This window comes from Ambystoma mexicanum, chromosome 3p (assembly GCF_040938575.1).
Source record: "Ambystoma mexicanum isolate Mex_15411 chromosome 3p, UKY_AmexF1_1, whole genome shotgun sequence".
NCBI lineage: Eukaryota > Metazoa > Chordata > Amphibia > Caudata > Ambystomatidae > Ambystoma > Ambystoma mexicanum.
Window position 1 is genome coordinate 677067046 of NC_090925.1, and position 18218 is coordinate 677085263.

The window sequence follows — 18218 nt, forward strand, 5'->3', positions numbered from 1 at the left end:
TGCCACTATGGAGCGTGGGCCATTCCCATATGGTTTTCCTCTCCTGTGTGCCCTTTCAAGTTGCACCTCTTTACCTCCATCTGCCTCAAACAGGTGGTGCACCAGGCCCTGAACCTTCTCCTCCACTTGCCTCAGGGTTTATCTTGCTGTCTCTCTCAGGCCCAGTATTCGTATGTTAAGTCTTTCTCTGTTTTCCAGGTCATCCATTTTCAGCATGACTTCCTCCTCCCGGAGCTCTAGCTCTGTCCATCTAGCACCGAGGCTCATTTCAACTAAATCTACATTCAGTTGGTTTTGTTCTAGGCCCTCCACTTTGCTCTCCACCATTGTCTTTGTGCTGATTGGGTCGGCCGATGAGGCCTGTATATCACCCCCTGAGGGCTTTGTTTTCAGCTAGTATGTGTCGTGAGTCTTCCTTGGTCGAGAATTGGGACATGTCGATTTCTGCCATCTTTTTCGACTCCAGTGCCTTCTTAGTTATCCCACCCATTTTTCCTTGCTGTGGCGTTGCACTGTCCATCTCTACCCCTTGTCCGCCTTGCTCCGGGTGTTTTCCCATACCCTCCCGGTGTTTCTTGTTCCTCTCTTGTTCTCTTCCAGCTACCTCCTGTGACTTGCTCCTCTAGATGCCTGGGGTATCTTCTGTTGTACCCCCTCCCCTTTTTTCCAGGCTCCACAGGTTTACCCCTTCTGCATTCTCTCTATGCACTTTTCTCAAGTTCCACTGTCATTCAACATGCAGGTGTCGTTGCACTCTCCTCCCAGTACCTGCTCACTGGTATCAGCTCACTTGCCCACTAGTCTGGGTGTCTGTTGGCTACCCACTGTCCACGGGGTCCGTATTCACGTTTCCTCCTACCTGTGCCCCTTTTTGGTTTGCTTGACGGTGGCAACCTCAGATCTTGTCTGCCTTCTGGGGGGCCATTTCCCGCCTGCCTGGGAGGTCCGGGGCACGAGCAGATCCAGCCACTGTATTTTCAGTCTGCCCCAACCCTTCCTGCTGTCTCTATTGTTCCTTCTCAAATCACCCATCTGAGGATGTTGCAGAGCGGGTGCCTCGTTGGACCCTGTGGTCCCCCAGTGAGGTTCTGGTCCTTCCTTGGTATCTCACTGGGCTTGGTGGGCAGAGGGGAGGGGGAGGCCGCGCAGTGCCGTGTGTTTCAGGTGGGTGCCTTTTCCCCTTCAGCAACGTGCGGCTGCTGCCTGGTCTCTGTTTCAGTACGTTCCTCCCTCCGCTTTTGTGCTGTTAGTTAAGCGAGGGGTGTTGGTGGAACTGCAGCAGGGGTGCTAGCCCGCCTCCGGCTGAAGTCCACGGGTGTCCCACAGTTCACTGCTCCCTGTTGCCTATGGCTCCCCCTCCTTCTCTCCCCGCGCATCCCTTTGGGGGCTACATGGGGTCCCTGGGTCCCAACTGGTGTCCAAATACCCCCGTTACTTATGTTTGTCTCTCCGCCGCCCCCTCTGCTCTTTCCTTCCTAGTTATGGGGTGAGGGGGGACACTGTGCAGAGGTCCCTGTCTGATGCGCTGCAGGCGGTGCTTGGCAGTGGGTGCTGGTCCCGCTCCCCCCACGGGTAGGGCTCCCAGCTTCCCTGGGACTTTACGCTATCTCACGGGGGCAGAGCGGGGGCTTCTGTTACGGGCCACTCTCACCTCTTTCCTCCGTTCGCCACGCAGTGTTCCTCACGTCGGGTCGCAACGCCAGCTCTCCGATCAGGGCTCAGCGTCCGGGCCCCTTTTTCCGCTCTTCCCTGCAGCTTCGGTGGGGTTTATGGTATGACCCCGTGCCTCTGAGTCCTGCCAGGTTCCCGGGGGAGGGATTCGCTCTGGTGCACAGCTGTTTGCTCCTTGTGACGCAGGCCTTGCGTCCTCTTCGTTTGCCCGGAGGCCCCACAGCGTTCTCGCGTCGCCGTTCAGCACCCTTGACTCTGCGTTTCCCCTCCTGTTATTCGAGTACCATGCACTTTATCCGACGGCAGCCATATTTTTCTCCGAAATCTCTGGGTGGAAAATCACTATTTCATCGGTTCATTGCTGGTGGAGGCGGGAGCAGCTTGCCGCCATCCCCTCACGCGCCCCCTAGTGGTCTCCTTCCTGAGTCATTTTAACGCAGATATTGCAGTGCCATGTGCACTTTTTAGCTTTAATAAAAAGGCTCTATAACCTTGATTTCTGCAATAATAGAACCATTATCTGCCCATCATGTTATCTGTACTGCGTTAACGTTAAGGGAAGGGGGGGTCAGCACCCCTCTACAGCCTGTTGCATTAGTGCTCTGGGTTTTAATTCCTTCATTTTCTTTTATTTTTCTCCTTTTATCTTTAAAATGGCGATTTGCATAATATCTAGTCATGGTCAAAATCTGAGCAGTAGTTTGTCGGCCATGTAGACTCCTAGTATGTCATTCTATGCAACAATCCCTCTACAAAATGTGAACTAAAGGCTTTCTGTCCTTCTGGCATAGCCATGTCCATTCCACTAAACGAGGTTAATGCTTCTTCCTTTCGTACAAAATATTTTTCAACTGACTCTCCTTGTCTGCAAGCAGTCAATTTATCCCAATTCATTTGCTTGCGGAAGACCACTTGCTGGATACGTGTTATTGGCAGTGCTAGAATAGCTATTCTTTGGACAATTTCCCAGTCTTCCCCTTTTATTTGCTGCCTCTGCCAGCTCCTTACACTTTATGACAGGATTTAAACTGTCTTGCATTCTGCATTGGCGCCATATATCATTTGGTAAGGAGGTTGATGAGTCTTGAAAAGGTTAAGATTGATTTAGATACACTTGATGCACTATGGCATTATCTAGTTTGTGTGTCCTTTCAGAGGGACGTCTTCCAGAAGACTTTCCAGATAAATAATCCTGAAATCCTCCCAAAAGCTATATCAAGTGAGCCAGTCTGCACAACAGTCCTTCAACCATTCTTCCCAAGGACAGTACAGACCACATCACAGAGGACAAGGTTGTCTATGTGGGTCTCTTGCCAAGGGCAGTACCACACCTTAACAGTGACTACCAATAGTCCCTTTCCTAACTTGCAGCTCCACTAGGTGTGGGGCATAAAACATGGAACCCACACTTCGGGAGTGTTGTTAGATACCGTGCTACATGAATGCTGTATAGAATTTCAAGAAATGCCCTACACAGTACCACCAAAAAAAGCTGCACCCTACTGAAAAATCAGATGATTATCCTATTAAAGGAAGAGGTTGCAGTACTTCTATAATAAGGAGCTTTCGAAGAGGTCATTATTCAAGAAACACAGTATTGTATAACATTTACTTGCTGATGCCCAAAAAAGGATGGACTCATGTCACCATCCCTTGACCTGTGGCCAGCAGAAGTAAAGAAGAAAGCTTACAGAACAACTTTGGACATGAGAGATGCGTGGTTTCAGTTTTCCATGTTTCAGAGCCATTGAAAGTTCCTACAATTCAATGTAGATCAAATAAACTTATCAGTTGAAACGTTATTCCATTTTGGCATAACAAAAGCACCTTGTGTCTTAAAGAAGATTATTGGCAGCGGTTGTCTCGCCTCTGCTATAGGCAGGTTGCATACCATTCTACTCTTGCTGGACAACTGCCTAATTTTCAGAAACCTGCTGAGGCAGTGCTTTGGGAATACACCAAATAGTACAATGTTCCTTTTATTAATTGGGAATCTCCATAAATAAGCTAAAATAGTCTGATCCTGGCACAAATAAAGATATTTCTAAGTGCATATTTAAATACAGCAGAAACACTAGCCTACATTTCAATGCAGAGGGTCAAGGCTTTCAAAACACTTGATATACACAGATATATACGTTATTTCATTTACTACCATTTTGTATTTACATTTTGATATATACACAGCTGTGTGTATTCTCAAATGGGGAGAGGAACCCTGGATTTGCACTTTATTTTGATCTATGTCTACTAAATAAAGATGTTTGTGCGATCTCGCATGTAGGTGGCGGGTTACAACTGAGCATTTAACCCACATAAACAATATCGAGATATATATCATATATCACCATTCAGCCCAAAAATATAGAGATCTGACATTTGGCCCATATCGCCCAGCCCTGGCCTCATGCATGTTAAAGAGGTGACCATTCATCAGTGAACTTGTGCAGGTGATCGATAACCAATACCTTCCTCCAAGGGTGGGGTGCATACCTTCATCATATCACATCACTTCTCAGGGAACGAGGACAACAAGTTAAGCTTCTCTGCACATCAATGTCTTAGAACTAAAGTTTGTACAAAACGTGTTATTAAGCATCCAAACACATATTGTAAACGAGTACATTTCCCATCAAAACTGACAACACGATAGTGATGTTTTATCTAAACAAACAGGTGGGGTGGCATCAAATTCCCTGACATTATTCAACATGGGTGGTGCAACTGATTTTGACACTGGTCCAATCTTAGGAGCATATTGCAACAAGCACAGAATCTTCGAGGAGTACAGCTTTTAGCAGACAGCCTCAGCAGAAATGACGAACACTAATGGGAGTTAACCTCAAAAGCACACATCTGTTTTTGCCAGTTGGGGTACTCCAGATATTGATTAACTTTCAAAACATAAATGTTTAATGCCACTCCTTCCCCTACAGGCACACAGAAGAGGGGGTTCTCAAGGTAATGCTCTAAAGGTGACCCTGGCAGGAATATTTGCCTACACTTCCCGCTTAGCCCCAGATGTCTCAAATCCACAGAATAGTCCACGAACTACACCATGTGAGCATGACACTAATACCGATCACAACAACATGGGTGTCAATGTGTGTGGTTTTTCCATGTACTGTGCAATGCACTAGTACATTCCGTTGGGCTGCTTCCAATGTATGCTTCAACCCAATGTATGCTTCAACATGACATCAACATCGGTTAACCAATCCACATCCTCCTAAGCTAAACCTGGTAGCCAGGTACCTGAGGTCAGAGTTTGGACACTTTTATCTCCCTCCAAGGTGCATGAACCTCCCCAGCGAAGCTGTTAAAGAGGTCAGTTCCTAGCCATAACTCCATTTTAAAGTCCGCCTTCACTGGAAATAAATATGCACCATGCAAGAAAGAGACACATGGGCAGCATGTCACAGGATAGAAAACATTTATCGCTGAATTTATGCATCCATCATGATTTTATAAGGTGGCATAAATTACACAATTTTAAACTGGTACGTACCTTCTATTTTGATAGGCCAGTATACTTAAAGGTCAAATGCATCACTTGTTTTCCATTGGACATAAACACTTCCTGAAACACATGATCATTTTCTGTCCCAATTACCTAATTTATGTTAATCACCATGACTAGGTGTTATGCAGTTTTTCTAAATCACACGACATGTGTTGCAACCTTTTAAAACTAGAAAAACAGGTTTTGGAATGATGCACTTCATAGCACACTGTGTCCAAGACATATATAAGCTGTCTGGCTTTCTATTGGTTACCCAGTCTGGCTCATGTTTCCTCTGAATTTATGCCAGCAACACTATTGAAAAATAATATATTCTGCTATTTAAACTGCTGAATCACTACATATTGGCTTCTGCTCAATGTTCTCCCTTCCTGAGTTTGCACATGGCACTATATGTTCTGTTTGCTTAACACTTCTAACTTTTCAGGAGATTTAATGCATGCAGTTTATTTGTAGTACATGATGTAATATGGCTGCCTTTTGCTGACCTATATTCTATATCAGAAATCTATATTCTGTGTTAATGATGTGTGTGATGACTTTTACACTGTTAGACAGGAAGTTGGCGTACATGCCCTGAATGATATTTTCACCTATCTATCACCAGAGAGAGTGGGTCTACTCCTCTTCAAAGCCCACAAACCAGACACTCTTGTCACTTTAACAAATGGAAAAGATTTGCCATTTGGTGTGGTACACATACATTAATCGTGTGGATTGGCACCTGGATACATGGTCACATAACTTCTGTGCTGATTAGACTGTGATTTAGTTGTCATTTGCCTTAAGGTAAAGCTCTTTACCTCTATAGAATTCACTGCATCGCAACATATGTTTTTTTATGCTGGAAAGTGCCAGTCTTCAACACATTCTTTGAAGGAGTTAAATGCATGAACATACCAACTGTTCAAGCGGCTCAAAACTGGGATTTAAACAGTTTTGCACGGACTGATGCTTCCTCCATTTGTACGTATTCATAAGCGTTCCTTAAAACAGTGTGTTTTGAAGTAAACTTTGTTGGTTCCATTGCATGCATAAGAAGAGTGCGTGAATTGCATTGAATTCACGTACTATTGAATGCCATTGAATGATCCATTTGTGGCAAATGACGCAGTGGCTTTTAGAACTCAGCAAAACATTTCACCTAAATGAATTTCCATATTTTATGTAAACAAGTCCATTGAACTACCTGCATTCTTCCAAAAAGGCCACCGTCTCATGCAGAAAGACCTTTATACACATTAGATTTGTGTAGAGCAGTAATGCTATACATGGACAGAACAAATCAGTATCTAGGACTAGTTGGCTATTAATTGCTTTTGTCACAGGTCAAAAAAGTAGCTCATTTCAGGGGTTTCAAAATTTGCACAAAAGGTGTTTTTGCCAACTGGAAGGGTTAACTGCACCAGAGAAGAAAAGCTATGCTTAAATTCCCGGCCAATGCTCCTCCAGGCAGTATTTTCAAAGTGGGAACGTGGCGTTCAGAGCACACTTTTACACATCACTATAGCATAGGTACACATACTGGAGCAGATTAGCAGGTGGGTGAATTGGGATTGATGAGCATCAGAAGATGAGCGTTAATTGCCCAACAATAGTTTTTCTAGTGCTTAGAGTAACATGTGCCCACCCATCCCAAATGCAAAACTCTTTGCAAGGAGACAACCTGCTGTCTGCCTAACGGATTGACAGAAAGTAAACCATCCCAGGGCTTCGTCACAGCGGGACATTGTGGCAGCCTGCACACACAGAGTGACAGAAATGCCCCTGTCAACACCTACTTTTACTTTGAATGTAAACTAATCGTATTACTCTGGATCAACCACTAGATGCCAGAACCTGCACAGCATGCTTTTCTAAACCGATGAAAGCATCTAAAAGGCTATTACTGGGTAAGTAATGTCAGTTATATAGCTTTGCTGGCCCCAAATTTGGGGGCAACCACCAAAGTGTTCCTTACTCTCCCTGGGTCTGTATCCTGACCCAGGTAGTTGTATTGGTTCTGTTTGGATGACCCTGTACTTTTAAAAGAGTAAACCGCCCAAGTTGTAGCCATTTTAGCCTACATGAATTGTTTTCTTCCTGAAGACTTCCAAAATAGAGCTCCCGGCTCTGTGAAATACATTTACCAGGCAAATGTGCATTGCTATCCTTGTGAGTAATTTAGTGGAGACCAGCAATGCCAATATAGATTGACTTTTCTTACGTATGCTCCAGCCAGAAGCTCGTAAAGGAATGTGTAGGGTAATCTCGGTAGTGTTCTAAAAAGATTTTACACGCACAGTTGCCATTGTAGTAGTCTTACAATGCTGGAGCTTTTCCTGATGGTGGTATATGGTTCCCCCAGCCCAAGGTGAACCAGACTGTGGTCCGGTGTGGACAGGAAATGTGAAAAGAGCAAAGTGTGAGGGGATAAGAAAAGCCAGGAGTAGGATATTATCGGACCAATAAATGGAAAGGTAAAATGGTAGGGTGTACGCTTGTGGCTGTAAGGGTGCATGTGTAATCCTTGGTAGTGGATAAGACTAAAGTTGATCATCAAGGAAGGGAGTAAAATCCGGCCAGGATATTTGGGTTATGTTGGGGCAGTTTCTAGTACAGTGATTTTTAAGATAATAGTCTGTGACTTCATATGCTGGCTGTCGGATTCCTCTGAAATCCGCAAACTCTGACTTTGCCCAGAAGTCTGTCCACAACGGTTTGTGTGGTTGTCTGCAACAGGTGGCTCGCCGGCAACCCCCCTGGCCTGGTACATAACTAGGGCACTGTGAGAAACCTGAAGGTGTCTCACTGGCTAGTCCCGGGGATCTGTCATCCTGGTGGCCAGGACACAGCCATCGATATTGGATCCAGTTTGTGGGGGTGGACCAGTGCGGGAGGATGACCTGGATGGTGCCGGGGGGTGTTTGGGAAGTGGAACACAGACTGGCGAGACGCAGTTCCACCTTTTCCGCATTCTACCTCGTAGCATATTCAAAAGTTCATTCCTCCTTTTCCTACACAAACACTTTCTCACACAGTGAAAGACAATGGTCTAACAGCAGAGCCTTTTACCTGACATGTCCCAACACAAAGGTTAGGCAGAGTCGGGCAATTGCTGATAACTACGCATGCATGACTGCCCTTTCCCTTCCCCACAGGGATAAAAGGCAGAGCACGTTGGCACACTATGAGCAAGGCTGAAAACACGCGGAAACAAGCTATTCCGGGAGCAGTTCAAATGAAGGAGTCACAGCACCAAGCTTCAAACGTGGGGAAGGGAGACCCGGGCTACAACATCCTGACTTATCTTTTTTGAGAACCCTTCTTTCTTTGTGACCATTACCCACACTATTTTTTATTTAGAGGTAAGGACTGGGAATTTTATTATTTTTTTTTTTTTTTAGTATATGCCCTTTTTATTTGACAAGACTCCACTAGGACTGTATTCTTCTTATTATTATTTGATGGTCGTAGCTTGCTCCCATCTTAGATTGAGGTTTAGATTAGGCGTTTATCCCAACCATTTTTAGAGTTTAATAAACACTGTTGAACTGTGATCACTTGTCTTGCTTTGATACCATGCCTTCGGTTGTAGGTGAAAAGGGTCGACTCCAAACCTATACGGAAGCAAAAAAATAAAAAAAAAATACATTTAAAAAAAGGCATTCAACCTTTTTTTCGGTCCTTTTGACTCAAAACGATTGTAATTCGAATCGATGTATTCGACCCTTTGACTGGACACCCATGCCTTCCTTACAGCACCAATAACAGTCACAAAAAGTAACAAATTGCTATTTGCAATTATGGTCCAAACTATTTGACTGCTGCCTAAGAGGTTCCAAATAGTTCATTTTAGAGCATATTTGGTCACTGACATTGACCAAAACTAACAGCTGCACAGCGCAGTAACTCTTCAAACTCGCTTACTTGGGGGCCAAAAATCGGATCTTAGCTGGTATGTTGGGCCAGCCCTAAGGACATTGTCCTTTTGCCTTATTGGGCAGTCTGAGCCTGCCTCTCCCCTCCAGTTTAATATAGAAGTTGGCATTATGTACCAGAAACTTTGTTAACTGCTGGGACTCGATCATAAAGCACCTAAGAGAGACAACTGATTAGAGGACCATAGTGGGAGGTCTGCACTTGCATCTTTTGTGACTTCTAATATAACGGCAAACGTCTACTACTTTCATGACTAGAAGGAACCGTTTCCAGTGCTGTTTTCCTCCGATCCATTGGGGACAACTGTATCCATTCTTTAAGAGGCAGTGATTGTCACTGTTCCCTCCTCAGAACTCTGTTGTGCTGTTTGACCTCTGGAGCCTTGCACTTCATCCTCCTGACGTCCTGGCATGGCTGCCTTCTCAGCTGGACCCTTTACTCAATGATGCATCCCTGTAGCAGGATCCTGCTATTGTCGTCTAGGTGTGAAGACCTTCAGTTGCACTTGCTCTGAACTGTGACTGATGGGTGACCTTTGAGTGAAACTGTCACTTGTTAAATCTACGAAGGTATGCCATTGTTCTGCTGCCTTTGTTTCTTCAAGGGTCCCTCTGGCCTCCAGATCTATTCCTCTGGGGTTGGACATCTTCTACCACAGTTTAGTTTGTTTATTTATAAAGCGCATCCGAACCCTCAGGTAACTGGGCGCATAATCATGTGTACAGCAGAGTTACATATCGTTACACGAGCATCATAGTACAACAGACAGAATGTACATTAGTCCAGGCTCTGAATCTTACATACAAGAGTAGAATATACCAAGAAAAGTATGTACAGAGAATATGCAAAAAAGAAAAAAAAGTTACAGTGGCTAAAGTGGACCGGGTTACAGGTTGGTCCTGAATAGGCTGTAGGTGGAGTGAACATTACTACAGGTAGAGGGCGACGGCTAGCTAGTCATGTCGGTGAGAGTCTGGCTGTTTAAGCTAGTAGCCATGATTTTACCATGGCTCTGAATGGCCAGAATGCGGCTTCAGATCTAATTGTAGTGGGGAGGGTGTTCCAACATTGTGCTGCAAGCACTGGAAAACTGGAGCCCCCCTGCTGTTTTTAGGTTATAATTAGGGATCTTTAGTTGGTGTAGGTAAGGTGTTCTGGTGGGTCTAGTGGGGCAGTGTCTAGCGAATTTGTCAGAAAGGTATGTTGGGGCAGTATGTGATAGGCACTTGTGGGTGATGACCAGTGTTCTTTGCTTAATTCTGTCACGGATCAGAGCCAGTGGACTTCTTTTCTAACCATGGATATGTGCGCCTTGCGCGGGAGGTTGAGGGCACATCTTAGTGCATTATTTTGCAGGATCTGGAGTCTGTTCAAATTTTTAGTGGTAGTGCCAGTCCCTGCCACCCTGGCTTTCATACTGTGGCTGGGCCTGCTGCTCCAAGGGCTCTATTCTGCAGGCTCTTATCTCATTCTATTCCTCTGGATTTTTTGTTGTGATCTCTGACTCACCTATGAAGGTTGGTTTGTTCCCTTTGCCCATGACTGTAGTGTTCTATGTCATTTCTCTGCTTTATGAAGGTCGATTGTGTGTGGCCAGAAAAAGGACATGGCTGAGGATTTTTATTAATTTTTTTAATTCGGGGGTATTTACCCCACCACCACATGCACACACAATATATATATTTTTTTAACTTAACTACATTTTGACTTATTACCCACTGTATGGCCCCTGTGCTGATCTAGCGTATCCAAAACTGAAGTGTGTGTGACTGTCCCTGCTGGTGATGTCATCACTCACCTTTGCAAGCTCTGACCTGGAGTTTGGCAAGCGGAACAGTTAATCTGGACTGCCTCTGATCCCTCTGGGGATCTTCTTTGGGTCTAAACTGCTTTTATTGCACCATGTGCAGAATCTCTTCTTAATGTAGTGTGGGATAACATTGGCCCATTCTTTCATGTGGACCCTTGGATTTAACATTTTGGGAATGGGATGTTGAGGCCCTTTTGCCTTCCAAAAAGTCCTTATTTCTGCATTCTATAGTCCATAGGACAACTTTCTGTGTTTTCCACATATGTTCATTTGAGTTCTTTTTAAATGTGTATATAATGTGTATATTTTAATTCCTTCATGCAGTGTCATCATGTAAAGCATATATATTTTTAAAGCTAGGTTGTGTGGACCTCCCCTTGCCATTCAACCACTCAAAAGTCAGCCATTCTAAAGGGAAACACCCGGTCAGCCAATTAAAGTGATGCATCTGGATCCTAGAAGTAAATCCTAACCAAATCTTCCTAAGAGTCAGTATGTGTACTATTGTGATCTGGACAGTAGAATATGAGCATGTTGGTAGTACGTAGAGGCATTTGAGGTTTTCTATCCAGAGCTGCCACGTGGACATTCTGTCAGTGGGGCACATTGGGCAGAGTCACTTTGGAGGAGCCTGGTGCACCCTAGAATTTAACAGGAATACCTAGCAACAGAAAATGGGTAACACCTGATGGCAAAATCACAGGGGAGCAAGTCCCAGTGAAGCAAAATGGCTGTTGGCAATACCTCACAGCAGAGACGTGTGGGCACATCCAGTAGTAGACTTATGGTGGACAAATCCAAGAATAATTAATAGCAAGACGTCTAGGTGCTAGGCCATGATCTGTGACATAGGAGCTAACTTGATGGAACTCCTGAGTGTACAGCTGCAGTGGGAATATTCTGGAGCAAATTGTAGGGAAGCCCGTGCGCATATCGGTACATTCTCCTGCACCGGTGCAGGTTGAAGAAGAGCCTGTGTGCTTCTTTTTAAGGTACAGCTAGAATAAACTGGATATTTAAATGAGTGGGGCTGCTGCGATTTACTTTAGAAATGCTTACATTTCCTAACTGCTTCTGTTCGGTATGTACATGCTCCTTTTCCCCCCTACCACCTGCCTCTGGTTCATAATGTATACGCTGCTCCCAAAGTCCTTTTTTTGTTAGTAGATTCAGCCTCCATCCTGTCGGTTATGTTTGTGCAACACTGCATGGGTCCTTTTAAGCGCATTATCTCTGCAATTCATTTCAAAATGGGAATGTTTCAGTGTGCTTGTTTCTTGTTATAGGATCTCATCGATTTAACAGAAGAGGACTTCAATGTTGACAGAAGGCACAGCGATGGTGGAGTGATTGATCTGACCAACCTCGAGGGGTTGGAAGACATGCAGGACAGGTCTGGATCCAGAACAGAATCAGACGGCGAATTGTATCAATCTGAGGAGGACTGCATGTTCATCAAATCAGAGGAATCTAGCAAAGTGTCCTCCCTCCATGGTGTTCGAGAACAGACCAATTCCTCCCCGGAGTTGGACCTGTTCAAGAGTGGCACTTCTTCAGAGTTCAACTCTTCCACCTCCAACTCTTTGGAGGACTGCTTCAAAAGCAGAGACCGGCTGAGTGATAATGGGACTGCTGCAAGCAGTGACTTGGGCTCTCTGGATAACATTGATCTTGTGGCACCCAGCAACATGTACTCCTCGAGCAGTAAAAGCAGCTTCACATCATTAGGATCTCTGTCAGATGACCTTCAGGACAGTAGCTCCAAGAGCAGCTTTACAGCTTCTCCAGCAGTGCAGGAGGATGGCAGAGAAATGAAATCCCTTCTTTACAGAAGAGACTCCTTTGAAAACCCTCCCCATTGCTCCAAAATGTTTCACAGTGACTCCCTAGACAACCATATTCTCCTCTCCAGCAGAGAATCAAGTGATGAAAGACCCCTGCTAGAAACCTCATTCCATTGCTCGAGTAGGGAGTCACATAATGGCTCCTCTCTAGGAAACCTTCCTTCTTTGTCGAATGATTCCCCGCTGTCGGCGTCAGTAGAAAATTCACCTCACGTCCCCAGCAGGGAATCGTGTGATGGCAGACTTTCTCTAGAAAACCTGTCCCCTTATAGGAGCAATTCCTGTGTCACCGGACCCTTACTAGAATCATCTCTCCATCCCTCTAGCAGGGAGTTGCATGAAAGCAGGCCCTCCCCTCAAACCCCCCATCTTTTCTCCAGCATAGAATTCAGTGACCGCAATGCCTCACTCGAAACATTTCAATTTCTGTTTAACAGGGAATCCCGTCACCCAAGTCTACCTCCAGCAAACTCTCTCCATGTCTCCAGAAGAGAATCCTGTGATAGCAGGCAGACCTGCCTCCCAAACATCTCCACCTTTTTTAGAAAGGAGTCTTGGGATAGTAAACATTCTCCAAACAATGTGACCCTTATGTGCAGCACAGCCTCTTCTAATAGCAGACCCAACCTTGGAATACCTACAATGACGAGAGAGCCATCCAGCAGCGTCTCTCAAGAATGTAATACTTTGCATAATCCCCACTTGACCTCTTCTCCCTCTCTGGGATTTGTGGTGGTAGAGCCACATGACCCCTCAAGGACCACTGTGCCACAGTTGTCTCCATCTGCAGCAAACAAAGTGGATTCTGAACGGTCCCTTGATGCTGCTGACACGCCAGTTGTAGCAAGCCGGGCTTGGCTGAACAAACTTAAATACTTCCGGAAGCTCCCCATACAGCACATCTTCTTCCAGGGCCTCAAGTTGGATGCAGAGACTATAAAGGTACATTTTGGTTGGGTGTTATCTGTTCCAGGGTCCATTGTTGTATTGTCTATTTTGCCTGTTTATCCGCATTTAACGGAGCCAAAAACATCCTTGTAGGTTGATTTAAAACATTAACTTTTGAAAAGATGACTATTTTATGGGCCTCTATTTTAAATGAAAAAAGTGTTTACCCTGGTGTGAAGTGGGGTGGCAGGTAGCGAAGATGAAGACCAGAGCAATCTTGTTGGCAACCTCTTTTTAGTCCTGTTCTGACTTGCAAGGCGTAGGAGCATGGACCCCATCCTTCTCCTAAGTAAATGTCCACCATGCCTCCAACACTCCACTGCACACATTTTAAAATCCTATAAGACAAAACTCCCCATTACCAGAATTTCATTGCAATCCTTGCCACTCATGGACTTCTCCACAAGGGACCCTGTTGAGTACCCCCTGCCCTCTTAGCCATTAACGGACAACCCAACACTCTAGCCGCGGGGGGTGATGTTGCACATTCATTGCTCTGCTAGGTGACCCATGCCAGATCAGACTTTAAACACATCTGCAACATCTATACCATAGAACTGGACATTCCTCTCATCCTCAGAACTTCTGATAACAGTCCTTAACAAATAGAATAATCCCTCTGCTACACCTAGCAAACCATATTATCCACAGGAAATCACTATAGGTCCCTTGTACAAATTCTCTTGCCGACCGGCTTTTAACCTCTTGGCATCAACGTACATGGTTCATCCTACACCTGCTACAAAACCATCACCTCTATTGTACTCTTGGCCTTTGAAAAAGCTTTTTGGAACAGTTCTTAGCCCCAGTGAAACGCATCTTTCTCTCCTTTGCACACCTACCCCCTAGCAGATTTCAGTTTTGTGCTTGAGGATAACTCAGTCGGTTCATCTAACAAATTGCTCGACACATGCAGCGACCTACACTTTTATATTTTATCCAAAGACCCTCCCCATAACCAGGAACACAGTCGGCCAACATGGTCTGGAAGTAGGCAGAATTGGCTCACCCTTTGTCCTATGGTAAGCTTTTAGGAGTGTCTTATTCTCTATTAAGCTGCACACGACTAAATGGAACCATTAAGACTCATCTGGTTCATATCAAACAAAAATGTCCTCTCTGGATAATTTCATGTTTCCCTGAAAGAAAATGTAGCACACATCAATCTCGAGTCTACTCTCAAGCCTCCGAGCTCTGTCAAACAGCAGATCTCTCACTGTGGAGTACTGCATACTCGTACAGAGGAACCAAAGCCACAGCCAACCAAACCCCTGGTTCACAAAAACACTCTACAAACTCAACAAAAGATGGATACAATCTGGCAGAGACCCAAAGACTCTAGGCACGTGTTCAACACAAACATGCTGTAGAAATGTACCAGAAAGCAATTTTCAACATTGAAATAGATCACTTTGCTAGACAAACAAAAATTTCATACACTGGTCAAGGGAGTGGAAACAATTGGTGCAGCAATTCATCTCACTGCAATGTTCCCCATCTTTGTTTTACCCTACCCCCCCATTGCTGAAAAGTAGGACATTAATCGGCCAGGTTAACCAGGGATCTGACCCACTCTACCAACAATACAACCCACTAAATAGATTCTCATTTTCAGTTGCACACGCAAATAACCTGCTCCCCAACAGACTAGAATGACCACAAAGCATCGGCCATTGCAGCGGCCCCTGCTCACCTCCTCTTCAAACCCTCACTGCGTTCATCAGCAGCTCACTACAGACAGGACAAGATGAACTCTCAACTCCATGATCACAGCCCTACTGAAACAGAATTGTTGGATCCCAACAATTAAAGCCACATTACACTACATTGGAATTTCAGTTTCACAGAAGAAAATAAATAGTATTGATTGCGTAGTTCCATGCACCCGCAACAGGTTGCCTACGTCTCGCCACAGAGTGATGGATCAAGTCCTTCTTCTCAGACCCCAGCCTCAGTATATGACTAGGAAACCTATCGTCCAATCAAAACTATGGAGTGTCGTGTAATTAAAGTCCCCCGCGACCCTCCCCTTTCCAACATTTGTCAAGCCGTCCATGGGAACAGTAATTGTGACAGTGTATACACTGCAAGGTGAGTGCAGACGCCTGATTTTCCGTGGCTGGCAGAAGGGGCTGCCACTGCAAATTGAATGTGGTTACCTGATGTGCAGCGGTAGGCAGACGTGGCTGTCAACAGACTGTTCTATTTGCTGCACTGCTCTGTCCACCCCTCATTTGTAGCCTGGGTACTGTTTTGCACCCAGTTTTACCAAAGTGGTTTTGAAAGCCGCAGAAGACGATGGCTCCTGATGCACTCACAGGCAAGGTGGAGCTTAGCGGTGGGGATAGGGTTACCAGACCAATTCCTAGCCCTTCTTTAATCTTTACATTGTGGGGGTTTGTGGAAAAGCCAGGGTGAGTTACAATATATAACTCATGAACAAGGGCAACAATTAACTTGTTGTAGTGTTGACCAATGACCTGCCTTAATACCATGTATCCTGGCTTGTTTTTCATACAGCCTTTTGCAACATATTCATGCATTTTATGCTGTTCACATACCTGACATTTTTAGATTCCCGTTATTATTCTTTTTACTTTTTTGTTATGAATCTTGTATACTGAGCCAAAACACCAGCATAGTGGTCTGGAAGTATCCAGGAGGTTTTTCTGGAGTGTGACTTATTGTGTCTCCACCCAGGGTATTTAGAACTTATTCTGACAAGGAAAAGGAGCAGCGGGAGGATAAGTGAAGCAGGAATGGTGAGTGACGCAGGTGCCAGAAACAGAGGAACGGGAGGCTGGAGACAGGGAAGTCATGTTTTGTGATGGCATGCATGCCTGTAGATAAAGGTATAGAGTGCCAAATATCAGAATTGAAGAAAATGTATTTTCTAACATGTTTGCAATCATATGGACTGTAAATGTGATATTTTTCCAAAGCATTAGGTCATTAAGAACTGTTTGGCTGTGTAATGGGCGTGAGAGCTGCTCAAGTGGACCCTTAAGGTGTGTTGGCTTTGTGCCAGGATTGCCTTTAAATATTTACCAAAAGGCAACCCCTGAATAGTAATTCTGGGACTTCCAATCTTAGAGGCCAAGAATGGCCCAATAAGGAATACACTGTGTAAAAGGTGGACAGCAAAGGGAATGTAGGACAGGTATAGTTCCACTGGTAAAATACTAGCATAGGTTGAGGCACGGTACCCTTAAATGAGAGGGTCTCAATCATATTGAGCCAGTGTTGGAACATGACATTTTCCTGCGAACATCAAACCAATGGAATCCATCTGTTTTTAGCACCTTCTAAATGGAGGTGAATTTCATTGGAATTAATTGTAAATGCCTCTGGTAATCGTTAATTGCTGGAGGCATTTACACTTTTTCCAAAACTTAGTGGAACAAAAAGATTGTGGCATTTTTGCATGTTTTAACTCTTGTTTTCCTGTGTTCCAAACCAAGAAAATGGCATGGAGTGTACCCTCCCGGACATGCAAACGTTGCGTCTCCCGTCCACACAACTAATATGTTTTTCTTTAAAATGCGGCCCAGTGAATCCAGTCCCTGAAGCCATTTTATATGCAAGTGCCTACCTGCTCCTAGAGAATGGCAAGTGTAATGCGGCCAATAAGAAGAATAAACCTGATACCAGGAAGGTTGGCACTCGAGGAAAAATAGTTGTAAAGGCAGTGTTTAATGACTGCAACCGTGTAAGCTCATTTATTTATTAATTTTTATTTATATAAGGCGCCACATGCCCATGCGCTTCAGAGCTCATGTATGAATCAAATCAAATTCAATACATGGAATGGGATGATGCCCTTGCGTGGCAGGCAGGTGGAACAAGTTGCTTCAAGGGCTTTTGAAAATGGACACAGACCACTCTCACTGCCACTTGAGGGCTTGCTCTGGTGAAAGGTCCAAGTTGAAGCCGCTTAAAGTGGGGAAAATTATGCTTAACCCCCAGCACCTCTAATAGCTGAAAATGTGTAGACTATTGCTCGCACTGTCACGTTGCCATGGACACACTCCCCTGCATATAACCAGGTGCATCACAATAGGTCCAGAAGGACAGTGGAGGAATGGGGGCTGTTCTCACAATTGTGCGTCTGGCATGATGTGAAACTGAGGTTTCTCTGGGATCTCTAAGTTATGGAAACCAGGGGCCCTGGAAAGAGGAAAGCATGAGTGCTATCAGTGACAAACTGCCCAGAGCCCATCACTCTTGCACCCCATGTTCAGACTAATCTTAGATTCTAGGTCAACCAAGACTGGACAGTCCAGCGAGCAATTCCACTGTGGAAGGTAAAACTGGAGATCGTTCCACGCAGGAGACGGATGACTCTCTACAGAATACCAGGTACTAAGTCATGGAGTCTTGACTGGGAAGTTGTAGCAGGGAAGGGTGACACGGGCAGAAGTGTTGGCAGGAGTTGAGCTGAAGTCTTGCACAGTGTGAGAAACCTCTATTGGATCAAGTTCTTGGGGCTGGAGCAGTGCGG

At 44.9% G+C, this 18218-nt stretch overlaps 1 protein-coding gene across 3 annotated transcripts in view; it reads left to right on the forward strand.

Moving 5' to 3' along the window:
- SIMC1 (SUMO interacting motifs containing 1) overlaps positions 1 to 18218 on the forward strand; it is a 614032-nt gene that overhangs the window by 56049 nt on the left and 539765 nt on the right. For all 3 annotated transcript variants that reach the window (XM_069651451.1, XM_069651448.1, XM_069651450.1), the window contains exon 2: positions 12212 to 13711. In XM_069651451.1, the coding sequence (XP_069507552.1) occupies positions 12212 to 13711 (1500 nt within the window). The remainder of the gene's footprint in view (positions 1 to 12211; positions 13712 to 18218) is intronic.